The 20,708-nt window shown below is 41.6% G+C and overlaps 1 protein-coding gene across 2 annotated transcripts in view; it reads left to right on the top strand.

The window, feature by feature from the left end:
• Window positions 1-20,708, top strand: part of CAMKK2 (calcium/calmodulin dependent protein kinase kinase 2) — a 378,393-nt gene that overhangs the window by 297,231 nt on the left and 60,454 nt on the right. For both annotated transcript variants that reach the window (XM_085636376.1, XM_085636375.1), the window contains exons 12-13: window positions 3,750-3,823; window positions 6,987-7,074. In XM_085636376.1, the coding sequence (XP_085492502.1) occupies window positions 3,750-3,823; window positions 6,987-7,074 (162 nt within the window). The remainder of the gene's footprint in view (window positions 1-3,749; window positions 3,824-6,986; window positions 7,075-20,708) is intronic.

A 20,708-nucleotide genomic window follows, 5' to 3' on the forward strand; every position in this document is an offset into this window, starting at 1 on the left:
CAATGGCAAAGATTTCCTTTTCCCACTTTTTGGGCTTGTTCATGTCCAATTTGATGGATGAATTCTTTTCCTTGAATATGTGATATTTTGATGGCTTTCGTTCAGCTCCTAGAGTTGCTAGGTTCAGAGCAGAGAGGTTCTGCCTCCATATCCTCTCAGTGGTTCTCATAAGTTTCCTCTCCTCATAGAGTTATTTTGTGAACTATGGCGAGGAGGGGGGTTTCTGTATATTCTGTTTGAGAGATGCAATTACGTCTGCTACTTACATCGTGGCTTTGGTGTAATGTGCTGTTTAAATAATGGTATCGAAACCCATTCGAACGTTCAGAAGCTCAGTGGCCCTCTTGTATCCTACATTGGACCTGCAGAGTATCTGAGGTTCCTTTCCCAGATCTTTTATTTCTTCAATTGGGCGAATGACCACAATTTCGGGGAAGTGATTTGAAAAGGGAATTACTAAGTGATCAGAACAGTTTACCATGATAGGTTTTCATTAGGTCTCACCTGACCCAGCGCATGCGCTGGTCTGGCGAGACTTATTGAGAGGGCTCCAAAAAGTGCTACCAGGTCAGCCTAGAGCTACAGTGCATGTGCGCGGGCATGCCCGCCGCGCTTTACCGCGATTACTTTCACTTTCGGAGCCGCACGGCCGCTTTGATGTTTGATCTTGATCGATCGCGTTCACTTTCACTTTCGCGGCCGCAGGGCTGCTTTGCATAGCCAATAGGTCTGCCTTTTCTGGACCTTAGAAGTATTTAGTTATGCAACTGTTGCATGGCTAAACACTTATAAGGTCACAAAGGCGAGACCTATTGGCTATGCCAATGCTTGTTTTTTTTATGTAGTTGGGGTTAGAGATTGGGGGTTAGTGCTGCCCCTGTTACAAGGATGAGTGCTGAGCATAGCTTATTTTTCAGAAAATATGGAAATTGTGAAACCTCCGGGTCATTCGTGTCCCACCAGAGCAGATTGAAGTTCCCAAGGGAGATGTTGTTTGCAGGTGAATTTACACTTTCACCTATGCATTCCGTAAGTTGTTTGATGACTGATGCGTTATCACCTGTTGGTGGCAGATGATGTAGAAAAGCTTAGGCATTTTTTCTGCTGTTTTCTCATGTTCACATTTTCAGAAACCTTTGATCAACATAGGCACAAACTCCACCTTGGATGACATTTTTGCACCCTAAGGTTCTGAATTTCTTTGAAGTGCTCTACAGAAAAACAGCACAGCAAGGGCAGAAATCAAGAGCGAGTACCACTCAACTGCAATAAGGCATTGGGGCGATTAATCGGGGTTTCGACACCAAACATAGTTTTTCCCAATATGGGACATCATTTCCAGGCAGAGCCATCAGGGCATATCCTTCTGTGTCTGGTTTTTTTCTGTAAGGATTATTATTAATTTGATGTCGAACACTAGGGATACGGCACAAATCATGTTGTATGAACTGCAAAGAGAATTAATTCATATAGTTCAGATAGTATAAGTAAAACCTATTTACCTTGAGTGCAGATCTTGTTGACTAGCAGCCCTAAATTTGTTAAAAATTTGAGACCTTGAACTAAGTGAAGATTCTTCCGTCCTTCAGTCTTCAGCTAAATACCCTTCAGTCTACAAGAAATGTATAGCAAGAAAACCAAGCAGAGCTCCAAATGAGAGTAGCAGCTTACCAGAAGGCGTTTTGTACATTGCAAAGTATATTGCTCCAAGACTTTTTCCCTTTTTTTTAGTCAAGTCAGAAGTTATATCACCAGAAGCCGGGAAGAGGTGTGGCGCAGTGGCCAGGGCGACTGACGCCGGACCCTGGGGATCACGGTTTGATCCCCGGCACCGGTGGCAGGTCAGCCCAGCACCATGTGACTCTGGGCAATAGCTCGCTTAATCTTCCCAACGGCCCCCAGCGCCGGGATGCCTATGGGTAGCTGTGCGCATTACAAATACTGGATTTACATTTTTTACAGTGTCTCTCTTGTGCGCAGGAGCAGTGGCCTCTGAGACACCGCATATACTCTCACTGTGCAGTCAGTACTTTGGTACTCATGCTCAGTGAAACAGCCTCTACGTTATCTATGAAGATAGTTATCTTACAGAAACCAGAGCAGGTGACCTTTTCTTGCCATCACTAGAATGTTAGGCAATGATGAAGCGTGAATCGACACAGGATGAAACCAGCACCACAAATGCAACCAAGGAGTGTGCTTTTCTGCACATGCACTTTCTGCTCAGGGACAGTGACTACACCGCCTCCTTGTTCTAGGTCTCAAGAAGGTAGTTGCCTATTTTTCTTACCCTATCATCCTTCCGGATCCCCTGGGAGCTACCATAAACTTCAATGCAAGTTGTCTTAAATTGTGATGATAATGAATGAAAGGAATATTGTCATTTCCCCGAAAAGAGTTACCAAAACTGAACTGCAAAACTGATATGTGGTTCATCTAAAAATCTGGCTTGGATCTGGTCCTCTTGAGTCTATGGTAAATAAACCTGATTTAGAGAATTTTAGTGGCCTGGTAAATGTGTCATTCTTTGGCCAACATAGTCCATCTGAAGCTTAACATATTTGAGAATACCCGCATGCTATGTGTGCACAGCCAGAATGCTAACTAATCATTTTAACAAGCTGGATACCTTTTATTGACAATATTTGTTGTTGAGATTGACACATGATAATCCAATAATTGCCACTATAAGTAAGAAATTTACATTTTGTTAAGAGATGATGATGTCTACTTATAATGAATTCCAGAATGTGCATATTAGGTATTTTATTCACTTACGCTTTTTTATGTGTTTTTGTTTATTTTTAGAAATGTCTTTATAGTACCATGATTTATGTTGCAAACTACATGTTAATAAAAAGAATGTGTCCCAAAATGTCATTCTGTAGCGGAGGTGGTTTTCTGTCATTTAGTCATTAAGGGCCTGATTACTTTGCACCATCTGCTGGGGGACCGCCAAACCCGTGGTGAGACCGCCCTCCAGATCGGGCGGTCAGAGAGTGGCAGTCTGTTAGGCTCATAAAAGAGCCTAACAGGCAGACCTCTGCTCTCAGTGCGCCAACTGCACCTTCCTGCACGGTGTGGCACACAGTGCAGGAACTGGGGGTGCAAAACGAGGAGGGCACTACATGTGTCCCCCCACATGCACCCCCAGGCCTAAATGTGGCAGGGGACCCTATTTCTTGCCATTCTGCCACCCTTTTCATGGCAGGCTCACCATCATGAAAAGGGCGGTGAACTGGCAAGTCGGAATATGCTCGGCGTTGCCGGCTGCAACACCACCAGCATATTCCTGCCGGTTTGAAGACCACTGGCCCAGCGGGATTCTTAATCCCTGCGGTGCTAGCGGTCTTGTGGCAGTCCAACCAACGTAGTTGAAATACTGCGGGCGATCCCGCTACTATGGCAGTCCTATGGACTGCCGTAGTCGTAATCCGGCCCTTAATGTTTAAACTAAAACGGATATTAGCTCCACTAGAATAATTTTTTATAAACCCAACTGTAGTGACCAAATAGAGGTAACTAACTTTATATATTTGCAAAGACAGTTTCCAGTAGTTAAATATATACGAATAAACTCATTGAGGAAGAAAGAGGTGCATTGAGAAGCCAATGATTACAGCTGTATGCCCTAATATATTAGTTCACCCCTTGAACTAATGCTCCTATTTTTGCTACACTTCTCTGTAGATTTCCATGGTTGTGAATTGCAGGTAATGCTAAAGAATATATATTTTATTTCTTTACAGTGTCCTTTTATGGATGAGAGGATTTTATCTTTACACACCAAAATCAAATGTGAAACTCTCAAATTCTTGGACCAGTAAGTATCCTGTGTTGGTACTTATGTTATGTCTTGCATTACGATTACGCATTCTTTGCGCTGTGGCTCCATGTTCTACTTGCCGACATTTGTTGGTGACAAGTACATTAGAGAGTCTCAAAGCATAAAATGTATGTGTGACATGGGACATATTTCTTAAGAATGTTTCCACTAGGGTCATTTTTGGGGATCTCTCAACATATAGCTACGTCAATCCTGTGTTTTTTTTCCCTTCCAACATACATGCCTGCTGTGCCCTGATGTTTTTGTAGGACACATTGATTACATGGATGCATATTAAAGGAGCTCTCAGAAGAATCAAACTCTGGGGCTTTTGTTCTTTCTGAGTAAGCACAACTTGAGAGACTGCATTAGTAAGAATGAAAGGTGTTAAATGTAAGTAGTAATAGAGTTGTAATTAATGTGTAGTAAAAACTGTGCTCACTTTGCAACTGGGCAACTTACATGCATGAAAATAGGAAGAACTAGACATCAGTTTCATTCGGTAGTATGTACGAGTCTTAAGTACGGGCTGCCCAAGACTTAACACAGCTATACAGTCAGTCACTACAGTATAATGAATCCATCACGCTTTCCCATTGGCAAGGTCCAAGGTTGGAGATTGGCCCCATGCTTATGAGACAGGTTTCCCAACCTATCAGTATTAGAGAGATGGAAGGAGAGGAGGTGACGTGGCAGAGAATTGGGTTTAAAACAAAGCCACCCAGTCATTCAAGCTTAGTTTATGGAGGGAAGCAGATGTATCAAGACAGCCTACCTTTATATTCCAAGGAGAAAGTCATCATGTCTTTTAGGGTGCTAACATCTTCATGTATGTTTTACGAGTGATTGGAAGTAAATGTTTCTACTTAAAAACTTTATAGTAACAGAAATTGTTACTCAACACCAACTCATTGCATGTAGAGGAAATACATACTTAACACAACTGTGTAAAATTCACTAAAAAAAGGCAGTGGATATTTTTCCCACCCTGTGAGTTTCAAAAAGTTACACAAGGAACCTCTGTGCAGAGAAAGGAATGAGCAACATCTGCACAGCTCCACTCCCTCCACTCCAGTAGTAACATGCCGCTGCATTGTACGCAACCAGGGATTTGTCTTATATTCACACTATAGATGTATTCTCTATGGAACATCTAAAGACACTATTGCCAGTAGCCCACCATTGTCTCTGCTCCTTTGTTTCAGTTTTTCTCAATTGCACCAATTTTACATTTGATAGTATAGATTGTATGGGCGAGTAAAGCCCACCCCGTTTGCGTCTGATGTAATCAGTGACGTTTCAAGAGCAGTGCTGAAGTATAGATGTAAACGGCCATTTCTTTATGGTACCTAATGCTGACATTAAACTCATTGATTGTTCCGCATTTCCCACATGTTGGCAGGTAGAAGGCCTAGGGCCCTGTGAATCCAGGATCACACGGTGTGGGCCTGTTGAAGTGACAATATTAACCTATTCACTAAATCACATCTCCGTTGACGCTTGCAGGCCTATGTGGCATACACAAAATACATAAAGTATTACACTGCTGGTACCTGGGAATTGCTATTAGGCTGGATGAGAGTCAGTCGCATACATACGTGATTTATGATAGATTGTGCACCAGCCCCATATGATACAGTTAGTTCCAGTCCTACATGTGTAGTGCATGGGAGATATTTCTAAGTACATGACTTTTTATATGTCTTCCTTTTGTCAGTTTTTAAGCATGCCGGGTCTTGGCAACGAAATAGGGGGCGGGGAGGTGAGGTGTTACGCCTAGGGTAACTCAGCATGATCACGTCAATAATTGAGGAAGGATTAGACCTCAGGTCATAGAAGACCACAGTCCTCAATTTAGTTACTGGACCGCATCGCTGTCCAAGCAGAGGCTTGCTAGCCGTCAGGGGATACAAGATATTTCCAAAACACTAGGAGTTGTGAAACCTGTTAAGACTGGTTCAGAGCAAGTTCCATGTGCTTGCCTGAAAAGAGAAGGCTTCTCTGTTCCTTCAAGCATTTCCATAAAGTCAAACCCCAATACTGGCCATTAAGAGCAAGTTCCAGTAGAACACCAGGGAGCCTGTATATCACTTGGATTTTATATGGCACCTCCATGTAGTTCTATGCTCTTCAGTATAACTATATTATGCAGAACATGGGTTTAACCATTCGCACATAAAGCAGTTCTCCTTCTAAAATGATGTCCCTCTGGCTTTATAAGGTGCCTGCTGTTGATGTTTTTATACTTGTATAATGCTTTACTATATATAGCCTTATAGCCCGCCATAGTAGCGGGCTATACCGGCCAATAAAGGCCCGCTCCAGCGTTAACAAGGGAGCATGACTTTAATAGCCGGTTTAGCCCAGCTAAAAAGGGCTATAAGTCTATTAGAACATTCTGCCACTAGAGGGCAGAACGTTCTAACAAATAAAACAAAGGTGTCTCGGGGCCCGAGGGGGTTTAAATCCCCTCGAGCTCCGAGAGGCCTTTGTTCACAGCAATAGCTGTGAACAAAAGCAACATTGGAATGTTGCTCTGCGAGCCTTTACCGGCCCGTAGAAGCACAGAGCACTCCATTGTATTCAATGGAGTTCTCCACATTTTAATGTTCTAATATAGCCTTATAGCCCGCTGTAGCGGGCTATACCGGCTATTAAAGGCCCGCTCCCGCGTTAAAGGCCGAGCCGAAGGAGAGGGACTTTAACAAGGGTGAGGGACTTTAATAACCGGAATAGCCCTGCTATGAAGGGCTATAAGGCTATTAGAACATTCTGCCATTCGAGGTCTGAATTTTCTAACAAATAAAACAAAGGCTTCTCGAAGCTCGAGGGCCTCGAGCTTCGAGAGGCCTCTGTAAAACATTGGTATGTTGCTCTGCGGGCCTTTACTGGCCGTAGAAGCAGGGAACACACCATTGTCTTCAATGGAGCTCCAAACATTCCAATAAGACATAAAAGATTTTACATCTAATAATTTAGCTACTTTGGTAATTCATTACTAAAATGCCTCAATTGTCTTTAGCCTTGATGGCTAAAAAAATAAAAACCCTGGAAGGAACAAAGGCACCAACAGAATACAATAAGAAAATGCTTAGGGATCCATGTTGACAGAATGAGCTTCTGAAAAGGTGACAGTGCATCTTGTGTTTTGCTTCTTTAGGCCTGACATCTCCGATGATTTGAAGGATCTGATCACGCACATGCTCGATAAAAATCCAGAATCTCGGATCACTGTCCCAGAAATTAAGGTAAATTATCATTCATCGTATTGGGTTATTCCTCTTTCGGTTCCAGGTTGCATACAATTTTCTTTGTAATCCGCATTGTAGGAAGCCTTTTTGTTGGCCACGTACTCTCATCGATGTGATTCTTAATTCATATGTTTAGCTTTTTATATAGAACTTAGTAATTGGGTTTAGGATATGATTAAGTGCTTTATATTTTATATGAAGGGAAACTGACGTGCAGGGGTTGCTTTTGTTCCCAATCAGAGGTGATGTGGCTTGGCAGCTCTGTCTGGACTGGTGCTATTCGAGCAGGACCAAGACTGACTTGTATTTGACTGGTGTCTGTCGAGAGTGGCATCAGTGGCGTAACGAAAGTTGAGGGGGCCCCCCTGCAAAGTACATGGAGGGGCCCCGCTCTGGATTTAATCCAGAGCTCTCAGGACCGAGTACTGTGCCAAGGGGGCCCCCTGCAGCTCGGGGCTCCCCCGCACAGCGGGGGCTGCGGGGACCTGTGTTACGCCACTGGTTTATAAAAAGCAATACACATATATAGGTACATATCTATTGTCCGAAATAAATGTTTATATACAGAGGGATATGCTGTATTTTTCTGTTTGCGTATGGCGGTTATGTGGGGAAGAGCCAATTCTTCAGTAGTTTTCTGAAGATAAGGTGATTATCCGTGGATCTTATGTTGGGGGTAAAGAGTTCCATAGTTTGGCTGCTTGAACAGAGAAAGATGTGTCACCCATGGTTTTTTCTTGTACGTTGGGATTTTAAGGCAAAGTGTCACTCTTTATAGCAGTTCTAAAACAATAGAAGTTCTGAACTAAAATAAATCATGTTCTTTTACTTGTGAACATACCTGTTTCTAATTTTCTGTATGGAATAACTGCGTGGGGTGCCGTGAATATTAACACGTTTCCTCCCTTTCCCATATAGTCAAACATGCATTAGCACTGTATCTGATACCCGAACAATAAAGCATACTTCAGTTTCATGTACTTTCCTTAATTATTGGAAGTGTACACACGGTAAAATGAATTTTATGTGGTAATGTCGTCTCTGCTGTGTCCATGTCTGCCTGATCAATTTCCAGCTGAACATGTATCTTATTTATTTCATGCGCCTACTAGTTTGTAGTGCTGAAATATTTGCCCTCATGTACATGTTCTCTATGTGTACTGCGTGTTCCATACAAGTGTGAAGTGCTATCAAGGCTTTGTCAAAATTTTACTTTCCACCGTTTAATCGACATGTGTACTCAATTTATATAGATCCAATACATCCTGTTAACTTTTGACACTCCCTATTATCATTTTAAGATTATTATGTTGCACCAATTTGGTAACTTGGGTAATATCGAGTTTGGGATTCTTTGTATTTCCATTTGTAATATAGGTTTTTGAGCCTTGAGAAATGCAGCCGAAAAAACCTGGCATCCACTGCTTGCAGCTTTGGGGTCTTTTGAAATGAGTCTATTTCCTTTTGCGCCCTTCGCCCACAGAGATAACATTAGTTTGATTCAAAGAGCCAGGGAGTGTTTTGATTCGTCATTGGGCATTCCTCTATACTTGAATACATATGTTGGATCATGATTACTGCACATTTGCATTTCACCAGACCTGACAGATGAATTTGCTTTGCCCTTTGTTGACTTGTAGATTTCAGCCTAATGTCTGCCATAGAAAGGCATTGCCTGTAGCTTATCTCACTCATGTCTGCCAGAGTACACTATGGAAGTGCCTTCGGATGATTGAATTCAGGGTGCAATTAGGGGAGCAGGGACTGTATAGAAGGGCTGAGTGTTTCTCACACCCATCGCTACTTGATAAGTAGGAAGGAGCCACTTTTCAAAATAGTCTGCATTGTGAAACCTTAGCAATTATTGCAAACTACAAGTACAAAAATATGCACACATTTTGGTTTCAACACGAATTTACCGTGTATGCATTACTAACAATCTTTCATTGGGGTCATACATTGTGATATATTTGTTCTCCCTGCAGGTGTTTGAGCACAGGAAAGATTCTAAATAAAAGGTGTATTATGTGTTGCCTATTTGCATTTTTTATCCCAACACCAATCACCTCCCGGACTCAACAAACATAAGATCACTTACGAGGGAGCGCTTTTGCAGCATCCCGAACAGGAGGCGACACGTACATATCTGGAGCAAGACATCCCTGTGCACCAATCAGCACTGAAGTGAGGCATTTGGTATTGTTAAAGAGTTGAGCTGCGTTCATTAATTCTTTACATTCCAGTGACCTCCCCCCCTAACTTGTATCAGCAATGACAAAGCCAACAAAGTGGGCCTTTATTCTCAAATATTATTGTTTAACTATACCGCATTTTGATCTAACACGGTCCACAGCAACTCCAAAACACCTTGACACCACGACACTCAAAGAACCCTATTTCTTTCTCACAGGATGTAATAGTGAAAAAGTCACTGATGTAGTATCGGTGGCGCAATCGGTTAGCACGTTCGGCTGTTAACCGAAAGGTGGGTGGTTCAAGTCCACCCAGGGCTGGCTGCTTTGGTTACACTACTATCGTTATGAAAATGCATTTCCTTCATATTTTTAAATCACCTTTAAAAACCTCTCTCCGTTAAGCAGAGATAAACCAGAAAGCAAAAATGCAAGTTATCTACTATGATACATTGGAAATGGCTGAGGAGTAAACTATCTCAAATATTGAACGGGGGTGACTAGTAATGGTTGCAAAATCAGTAACCCCGAAGAGGTTAAGTGGTGTGTGAAACCTATGGCCTGTTTCCCATCTGCTTTCACCTCGGTGTTTATATCCAGACCACAGGATTAGGTTTCACAACGTCGGATACAGTGCATAGCACAGCGACACCTCGAGGCCATTTATTGAATTGGCATGGGCTGGAAAGGTTGGTAATTCTGTGCAAAACGATCTGCTGAGGGGGCCCCCTGGAGCTTGCCCCCCTGCACTGCAGGGGCTGCGGGGGCCTGTGTTACGCCCCTGAGTGGCATAGTGGGCTGAAAACGATGCTCTGAAAGATGTCCTGCGCGATCGCCGGTGCCTGAGATTAATTCAAACATTCCATCCATCACCTTGTTGTTTGTTGCTGTTGATGCCCTGTGGGCAACAGGTATGCCCAGACCTGGGTCCCATGTGAACACTGCCACAGGACTCCAGGTATGCACCACCCACGCGGTATGAGTGGACAGAACCTGCTCTGGCGTTGCAGGTGTTCCTGTCTGGAGGCGGCTGGCCTGGCAGCGAGGGCTGGAATGCCCCTATAAGGATGATATGAGGTTGTTCTCAATAGTGAGCAAAAAATATAACGATATAACAGGCTCCAGCTGATATTAATTCAAGCATTCCACTCATCCATTTTGAGTTTTTCTTCAAAAAGTCAGTTTTTTCTATATACATGGGTTGGCCATCCACGCTAATATCAGGATTTGTGCAATGTTTTTGTTACTGACAAGTAAAAACTGTGCAAGGTATGCACTAGCACGTTAAATACTCGTGAGTTAACAGTGCAGCACACTTTCGGTGTTTGGAATGCTTTCCTATGGAAGTCTAGTTCGATACAAGAGTTGAGTGACGGGTCACTTGTGAGGAAATGCTGAAGAAAGCTCAGGCACAAAACATTGGCATGTTACACGCAAGTTACTGGTGTGTCAGGGTTTCCATTTTGACACTTGTGAGAAAAAAGTCTATGCTGGAGTCTGAGCCAAGAGAAAGTGTGACACTGTGTGAGCTACGCACGGCCAGAAATTGGGAACTATGCAGAACTTTGCTCACATTCTAAAAACCTACCTCCTACTTAGCTTAGTTGAGCATGTACAAATACACACATACTGAGTTTCACAAAGAGTGTTTTTGGTCTCTTTCTGATTCGCCTGATGTTGTGGTGCTGGGCAAGGCTGTTTAGTATGGTTTTTAGGGCTCACCCTGATGAAGAAGTTGTTGGGATATTTTCTCTCTCTGACTTTTGTGTCAGGGAACGAAAGAGTTTCAGCATCCGAATGATCTTTATGGGGGGAAATCAGCTCTTAGAGCAGTTAATAATGCGTTCATGTAAACCGGAGTTTTCCTAAACATACTGTCACATTTTGCGGGTATAATCACAAAGGTTTCCTTTGGACTCCACTATGCAGCCAACCATATATATTATATCCAGAAAGAGTCTTCCACCATATCACTCAATCCAATTCATTCCAGTCAAGATAGGAGAATAAATCTGTATACCCAAAGCTACTAGTAAATGCAAGACTAATGGCAACAAATTTTAAAAGATTTTATTCAATCTAGAGCACACAATGCTACACAAAAAATGACACTGTCATGGGATAGGAAAAACAATTCAAATTCATAACATTTCATTTAAAAAATACAAACATATCATGCGACATAGATTATAAAATATGCGCGAGAGTACAAAAAGCAGACAAAAAACGTTGTCTTAGATTGATCACATCCGTGACACTTGTTTCTTAAATACTGAGACTGGGTGCTATGTTCTGTTGGCACTCAAGTTTCAAAGAAAATACAGATTGTGGTCCTAGTAAATCAGGCGACATTTTGCGGGTTCCAGCCTGGGATGGAAACGCTAGAGTTGCGTGGGTGACACCGCATACAGCCAATAGCACTTCATGGGTATAAAAATGGCACAAGTGCCAATAGCATTACACAGCCCTTCTTGTGTCCACTTTGGGTATTAATAACTCTTGTAATACTGCACTTTAGTGGTCTGAAGAAATGCCTTATGTTTCATAGAGAATGGAGGTATGCCCAATTTTCAAACCTTTTCTGTGAGTTGTGTCTTAGGGTGAATTACTACTGCATTTCTAGATCTCATTTTCCGAGTATTTTTGTCTTACTCCTGTCTAATGTGCAAATTACTCCTTATTTTGCAGGGCCAGTTCACATTGCTTACTCCTGAAGTTCCCCGCCTCATTCTCTGAGTAGTGTCTTGCCATAAGCTTAGAAATTGACTTACTCATGGAGTTCGAAAAGAAAGAGTTGCTAAGTCAAGGAAGACATTTTGTGGATCAGGTGCCCAAGTCAGCTTGTCTTTCTCCTGGGACACAACGACTAGCAAAATAAGCCATGTGAATCTGTCCCTTAGATGCAAATTCACAATTATTTCTAGGGGTGGGTGAAGAAGTCCGCTCCCCCGGCAGAGTTTGCAATGTTTTGCATACTCCATGCGGAGTACTGCAAAATTCTGTGATGCGGAGCTGTGTTTTCTTGCTCGCAGCTCACCACGTTAAGTTGGCTAGCACGAGCAAGAAAAATCATACGCTTGACCTCTTCCCAGCGAGATTTTGCAATCCTGGTTCAGAAATCTGCCACTCAAGTGGAATATCTACTCAAGTGTCAGAAACAAGCAGCGCCCTCTGGCACGACACGTAGCGCCATTCATGCTGATTTTACAGTGTGGGAAAAAACTCCCGGTGCTAAAAATCAGTGCGCTCGGTGCAACGAGTTTTTTTAGCACTTCACGGAGTTCTGCAGAGCAGTACTCCGCAAACTCCACTGAGGTCTAATTGATTCATACATTGCAGCGCAGCAAGAGAACTTGCTGTGTTGCATGAAAAGGAGAGAGCAGAAATACTCGATATTTATAAAGATATCACATTTCTGCTTTCTCCTTGCGCTGGCACACTGTGTGCTACCTAGCGCCAATGAAGGCACCCTTGCAATTGTGCAAGGGTGCCCGTGTTACGGGCAGGTTTGGTTTTGTGAAAGAAGAAACACCTTGTTGCACAAAAACAACCATTAGAGGCATATTCCTCTTTTTATGTGTATTGTATATTGTGTATTTCAGAATCTAGGACAGATGGAATGATGAAGTAGCAAGGAGAAATAAAGATATTCCTTCTTGTTACGCCTCCATTGGGTAGACGCTCCATTGTGGTGCAAACACAGATTTCCAAATCTTTGTAAATCTAGGTGTGTGTCAAAATACATGGGTGAATGAATGCGAACGCCCATGATCCACCCAGGTAACACTTACTTGATGCAAAGTAACACAAAGCAGCACTATACACTGCAGGCTTTGTAAATGACAAAAAGGATTTTGCATTAGGGCTGCGCCACAAAAGTGATGCAACCCTGACGCAAAATCATAGTCAATCTGGGCTTTAATGTTTCTGCTTTGCAAATAAAGGCAGGTTCAACTTCAATCGGAACCCCAGGGAATTTTGCATTTGAAATTTTCTGGAACCGGATTCCATTTATTGTGAATGCCATTATCCATTTCCAGAGAGGGAACAAATGTCAAGAACAAAATACCTGTGTTTTGTGCGTCCCATTTCATGTTGTGCCGTACCCTGTGATATGTCCTGGCTTGTTTTGGAGGTGCAATTGTATATCATCTATATGCTGATGAACTGCAGTGTCCAGGATGACTCCCATAACTTTACTGACTCCCATGATTATTAGCTCTGTAATGCAGGTCGCATCCAGGAAGACCAGACCCAATCCAGATATTCAGCATAATCACTCAGTAGGTAAATGATTTCGATTTACATTAAGTGTATGAAAATGTATTTGATCCACTAGATATCCTAAAAATCTGTGAGATGTTCAGAATATTCAGATAAGATACATTTTCATACAGTTGATGGAATCTGTGAATCCTGTTAAAGACTCCACGTGTGGAAGATTTGACATAAGGGGAAAGGACAGGGCGGTTGAAACCAACACCAACTTTTCAAGAGGATTAAAGGTGTAAGATGACACTGCTAGAATGGTTTGATGCTCATGCTGCAGATTTTTATCCTAAAATGCTGCCACCTAGTAAAAAAAAACTTACTCCTGTCGCCGCATGAGTGTAAAAACCACATAGGATTGAGAGAGAAGCTGTTTTGTGGTTCACACATTATATTTTACGTAACTGTATTCATGCATACTTATCCCAAATCAATTCCCGATAATAACATAAGGAGCCAGACAGAAACCAGAAAAACTCTTACCACCAGCAAGCAATATACAATAACAAACACACAATCTGTACTGCATTACTTAACATATGCATACACAATTTTATTTTATGTACCATCACAAACAAAACCTAATTCCAAAATTGCCGTTAAAAAATGTTTTTTTAATGTTATCATATCTGATAATATATAAGTAGAATTTACGAAAATAACAAAACCACAAAAAACCCTACCACCCCACAACCACAAAAACATTATATACAACAGCGACTATTTAAAAATGTTGACATGCATTTCGGTTGAACATTCCTTGTGTGGCTCCACGTTCATCAGTACTGTACAGAGCAAAATAATATATTATGGTAGGCAAGCTGAAAGCACCAGCTTAACTTAAGGAATATTATCAGAGCTGGAAATGCCCCGATGCATTTATGTTGCAGTAAAATGCACTTGATGGTGAGTGGAAACAGCAGTGCGTTTATCCAGGAATCAGAAGAGGAGCATTTTCTTGCTTAAGTGTATTTTAGTTTGTTCCAGGTAACAAAGCCCAAACTCTTTTGTAAATGGAATGCTCCCTGTTAGCAGATACATTCATATATGGAGAAAAAAGTAAATATTACATAATTGCTACTTCTGTGGACATATAGGTGCATATATAAAAGAGTCCATGCCTGCTACTGAAACTCTGAGAAGTGTCATGAAAAAATGTGCATACTTCTCCACAAGATAACTTAGCACAATATATCATGTAAATATTACTGCTGCTGTGCTCATATGGGTATTTATATAGTGTTTTTTTCCAGCCAATACAACCTTGCCAAGTGCCATGTGAATTTGTGTATTTAAAAGTTAATTTCAGTTTTTTTATATCTGTGTCTCTATATTATCTACTGGCGGTCGCCAGTAGATAGTTATAGTTAGGACCGTGTTTCCATAGGAAATCTCAAAATTCTATTTTGAATAACTTTGGCGCCGGTTGACGAATCTTCGCGAATTTTTCAAAACTAATGGGGCGCTCCGCTCAGCTCCTACCCTGAAAGTCTCGGGGGGATTCGTCAAGCGGGGGCGAGAAAAAAGGGGGGTCCCAAAACGCGTTTTCCCCATGCATTTTCCCATAGGACCTTTAGTCGAAGGTACAGCCCGAACGACTGAACAGAATTACTTGAAATTTGGCAGAGAGGTAGTCCTCAGGTCAGGGATGTGCCTTTTGCATATATGGAGTTAATGTGTTCAGTAGTTCCAGAGAAAATTGCAGTAAAAAGCACATACATATCTATAGCCGCGCACCGTGCGCGCACCCTTACGTGCGCGAGCGTAATTCTGATTGGTTGTTACATGTCAGTCAACGTTCGAATCGGTCGAAATCAGGAAGTGTCGGCCGCCATTTTGTTTGTTTTCAGTGCGAGAGTGGAAAAGGAAGGTGGCGAACGTGAAAAGGGGGCAGGGTAGAGTGTTCCTGACCCCCTAGCCTTGGTCAGGGGGTCCCTGAAGGATCCCGAAGGCAGAAAAAAACATTTACATTATTTTTTTTTTAAATCGCGGGGGTGCGCGCACCGTGCGCGCACCATGAAAAACCATCAAAAATTTTTTTAATACGTCGTTTATTGAAAAATAAATGTATAAAAAAAATAATAATACATACATAACTTAGCATTTGAAAAACCATACAAATTCACTGAAAAAACCATAGGTTTCACACACGTTATAGTTAGGAATTAGCATTTAAAAAACCTTGCAAATTCACTTAAAAAACCATAAGTTTCACACATGTTATAGTTAGGTGGATATTTCACTCGTAAAAAACCAATGAAATTCCCCCGTTATAATTAGTTGAGATAACTATAACTCGCGCGACCGCCACTCTATCACAAGGATGATGTCATCAGTATGTCATGAGTGATGCCACTGACCATGTCATGAGTGATGTAATATGTGACGTCATGAGCAGAGGATTGCGGGCGCACGAGTTATAGTTATCTCAACTAATTATAACTGGGGAATTTCATTGGTTTTTTACGAGTGAAATATCCACCTAACTATAACATGTGTGAAACCTATGGTTTTTTAAGTGAATATTACCTACTGGCGGTCGCCAGTAGGTAGTTATAGTTAGGACCACGTTTCCATAGGAAATCCGCAACATTCTATTTGGAATAACTTTGGCGCTGGTCGACGAATCCTCGTGAATTTTTCAAAATAGGTGGGGCGCTACGCTCCGCTCCTACCCTGAAAGTCTCGGGGGGATTCGTCAAGCGGGGGCTGAGATAAAAGGGGGGTCCCAAAACGCGTTTTTCCCATGCATTTTTCCATAGGACCTTTAGACACAGCTACAGCCCGAACGGCTGAACAGAATTACTTGAAATTTGGCAGAGAGGTAGTCCTCAGGTCAAGGAAGTGCCTTTCGTAGGTTTGGTGTAAATCTGTTCAGTAGATTCAGAGAAAATAGCCTTTAAATCAATATATATATCTGAGCCAGCTTACGGTGCGCTTACGGTGCGCTTACCGTACGCGTACGGTGGCGTGCGCGAGCGCGATTCTGATTGGCTGTTAGATCTTAGTAAACATTCGAATCGGTCGAAACCAGGAAGCGGCGGCCGCCATTTCGTGTGTTTCACTCAGAAAAAAAAAGGGTGATATCTTGAAAAGGGGGCAAGGGAGAGAGTTACAGACCCCCTAACATTTGTAAAGGGGTCAAAGAAGGACAGAAAAGTACAAAGAAAACATTTATTGATTTTAAAAAAAATCGCGGGGTACGCGTACGGTAAGCTCAACGTACGCGTACGGTAGAAAAAAAAAAAAAAAAAATGAAATTCAGATTTAAGAGTTTAGATATTAGGGGGCTCTAAAAAGAGCCGTTGTGTTTATGAAGTGATTTGATTTTTTAGTGGTACCTACAAGTAAGTACCGATGCAGAGTCTAAGGTTCAAGAGGAAGACTCTGTTCCCTTCATCATTGAAGTGCACACCATCTCCTCTATAAATGTCTTGCATGTCGTAACGCAAGTTGTTGTGGTAAATGGAACCCATACCATAGTCTCTGAGGAAAGCAGAAACAGATTTGTTGACGTGCTTTCTTGCTTTGTCAATCTGCGGACAAAAATGATTGGACCAGTTCCATTTTTGCCTTTGGCATATGTTAGAAAAGACAAAGGCAGTTTTAGGGAAAAGTGAAAACAGTTGTGCAAAGGTGTCCTTCATAAGCATTTCCAGACCTACCCCAGTCAAAGTGCCTAGGTCATTGCCACCACAGTGCACTATTATGAGGTCCGGGTGTTGGATTTGCATGAAGGATTTCACCAATTGCATCAATTGGTGCCACTTTAACCCTCTCTGACCAATCCATTTAATGTCTACATTTGGCAAAGCAAGGTCTCTCACCATATCTGTTTTCTCTGCATACTTTTCACTCCAGAAGACATAGCTGTGCCCTACAATCCACACTGTGAACATCTTCAAAGGAGAAATGGATGCACTCAGGAGGTGAAATTCAGTAGAATGGTAAAAAGAAATGAAAGACCGTTTGGAAATGGAGGCATACATATTTTTTTTATAAAAAAAAGAACTGATTGGCTGTTTCATACCATTCTAGAATAAAAACTAGGCTGTATGTGTAAATTAATAGAAGCATGTTTTGTATTGGTACAGAAAAATGTGTTACCAAAGAACAGTACTATGGATTTGCTGTTAGGTTTGAAAAGTCAAGCACTCTTGCTCTGTGGAATTGAAACATTGTTTGGTGAACTTCTGACCTAACTCCACACAGCAGTGTTCCATGAGCTGTTGCTATGGTAACAGGCAGAAGTCAAGTTGGGGGAAGGGTACTAGGCAGAAGTCAAGTTGGGGGAAGGGTACTTTTGGAAAAGGGTTGGGTTTTCAACCAATAGAAATGTGTGATTACATTTGAAAAAAAGGGGGAAGCACTGAGATTTGAAATTAACATGTATATGTGTGGAAAAAGAAAGGGAAAGTTTGCCATTATCTGGTTCTGCTGAGAGGAGAGAGGTGTAAAGAACAGAGATCCTGGCTCTGATAATCTGCTGTTTGAGTGCCACATTTCTTTCACAACTAACTAATTTTAAAGGTGAGTTTAGAGTTTGAGAGGGGATGTATATGGTAAATTAAGAAATGAATAATAGAAATGGAATTCCTTTTGTTGAAGTTGTGTTTATCATTTTCTGTTTTGGGAGAAATTTAAATGTGAGGAACATGTAAAATAATATGGACTATGTTTTCACGATAAATTAAGGTGTACTGGTAAAAATAAGGAATACTTTAAGGGTTTCAGGTTGCACTCAGTAATGCAAATACATACAGCATCAGTAAGGCTGGTTGCCCTTGCTGGAGTGTAGGCAGTCACCCAGGTTACAAATGGTGCTGGTTTGAAAAAGCAGTTTGGACATGTGCTGTTTTCAGAATCTGAAAAGTGGATTCAAGATGTGTCAGTCTGTAAAAGTGTTTATCACTTGCCAAAAAAAAGAAAAGTAAGTGTGCTTTCAAATTGGCAAAGAAATTTCGTTTTGTGACTAATGTGAAAACATGACTCTGTGTGCAAAGAGGAATTACAGGCAGAGATTTATTGCGTATTGCTCTGGTGATTTCACAGTTGCATTAGATGGAAAGGGGGAGCCATTTTTTTTGTGTAGAAGCAGACTCTTAGCACACACCCAGCTGCTTATCCTCTGGAATCATGCACAGTATTCACAACCGAGTGGGGTTTGAGGTTTCAGTCAGTAATGCAAATACATACAGCATCAGTAAGGCTGGTTGCCCTTGCTGGAGTGTAGTCAGTCACCCAGGTTACACATGGTGCTGGTCTGAAAAAGCAGTTTGGACATGTGCTTTTTTATGAATCTGAAAAGTGGATTCAAAATGTGTCAGTCTGTAAAAGTGTTTATCACTTGCCAAAAAAAAGAGTAGTAAGTGTGCTTTCAAATTGGCAAAGAAATTTCGTTTTGTGACTAATATGAAAACATGACTCTGTGTGCAAAGAGGAATTACAGGCAGAGATTTATTGCGTATTGCTCTGGTGATTTCACAGTTGCATTAGATGGAAAGGGTGAGCCATTTTTTTTGTGTAGAAGCAGACTCTTAGCACACACCCAGCTGCTTATCCTCTGGTATAATGCACAGTATTCACAACCGAGTGGGGTTTGAGGTTTCAGTCAGTAATGCAAATACATTTAGCATCACTAAGGCTGGTTGCCCTTGCTGGAGTGTAGTCAGTCACCCAGGTTACACATGGTGCTGGTCTGAAAAAGCAGTTTGGACATGTGCTTTTTTAAGAATCTAAAAAGTGGATTCAAAATGTGTCAGTCTGTAAAAGTGTTTATCACTTGCCAAAAAAAAGAGTAGTAAGTGTGCTTTCAAATTGGCAAAGAAATTTCGTTTTGTGACTAATATGAAAACATGACTCTGTGTGCAAAGAGGAATTACAGGCAGAGATTTATTGCGTATTGCTCTGGTGATTTCACAGTTACATTAGATGGAAAGGGGGAGCCATTTTTTTGTGCAGAAGCAGACTCTTAGCACACACCCAGCTGCTTATCCTGTGGAATCATGCACAGTATTCACAACCGAGTGGGGTTTGAGGTTTCAGTCAGTAATGCAAATACATTCAGCATCACTAAGGCTGGTTGCCCTTGCTGGAGTGTAGTGAGTCACCCAGGTTACATATGGTGCTGGTCTGAAAAAGCAGTTTGGACATGTGCTTTTTTAAGAATCTGAAAAGTGGATTCAAAATGTGTCAGTCTGTAAAAGTACTTATCACTTGCCAAAAAAAAGACTAGTAAGTGTGCTTTCAAATTGGCAAAGAAATTTCGTTTTGTGACTAATGTGAAAACATGACTGTGTGCAAAGAGGAATTACAGGCAGAGATTTATTGCGTATTGCTCTGGTGATTTCACAGTTGCATTAGATGGAAAGGGGGAGCCATTTTTTTGTGCAGAAGCAGACTCTTAGCACACACCCAGCTGCTCATCCTGTGGAATCATGCACAGTATTCACAACCGAGTGGGGTTTGAGGTTTCAGTCAGTAATGCAAATACATTCAGCATCACTAAGGCTGGTTGCCCTTGCTGGAGTGTAGTCAGTCACCCAGGTTACACATGGTGCTGGTCTGAAAAAGCAGTTTGGACATGTGCTTTTTTAAGAATCTGAAAAGTGGATTCAAAATGTGTCAGTCTGTAAAAGTGTTTATCACTTGCCAAAAAAAAGAAAAGTAAGTGTGCTTTCAAAATGGCAAAGAAATTTCGTTTTGTGACTAATGTGAAAACATGACTCTGTGTGCAAATAGGAATTACAGGCAGAGATTTATTGCGTATTGCTCTGGAGATTTCACATTTGCATTAGATGGAAAGGGTGAGCCATTTTTTTTGTGTAGAAGCAGACTCTTAGCACACACCCAGCTGCTTATCCTGTGGAATCATGCACAGTATTCAAAACCGAGTGGGGTTTGAGGTTTCAGTCAGTAATGCAAATACATTCAGCATCACTAAGGCTGGTTGCCCTTGCTGGAGTGTAGTCAGTCACCCAGGTTACACATGGTGCTGGTCTGAAAAAAGCAGTTTGGACATGTGCTTTTATCAGAATCTGAAAAGTGGATTCATAATGTGTCAGTCTGTAAAAGTGTTTATCACTTGCCAAAAAAAAGAGTAGTAAGTGTGCTTTCAAATTGGCAAAGAAATTTCGTTTTGTGACTAATGTGAAAACATGACTGTGTGCA

The sequence above is a fragment of the Triturus cristatus genome, chromosome 11, assembly GCF_964204655.1.
Source record: "Triturus cristatus chromosome 11, aTriCri1.1, whole genome shotgun sequence".
Lineage (NCBI taxonomy): Eukaryota > Metazoa > Chordata > Amphibia > Caudata > Salamandridae > Triturus > Triturus cristatus.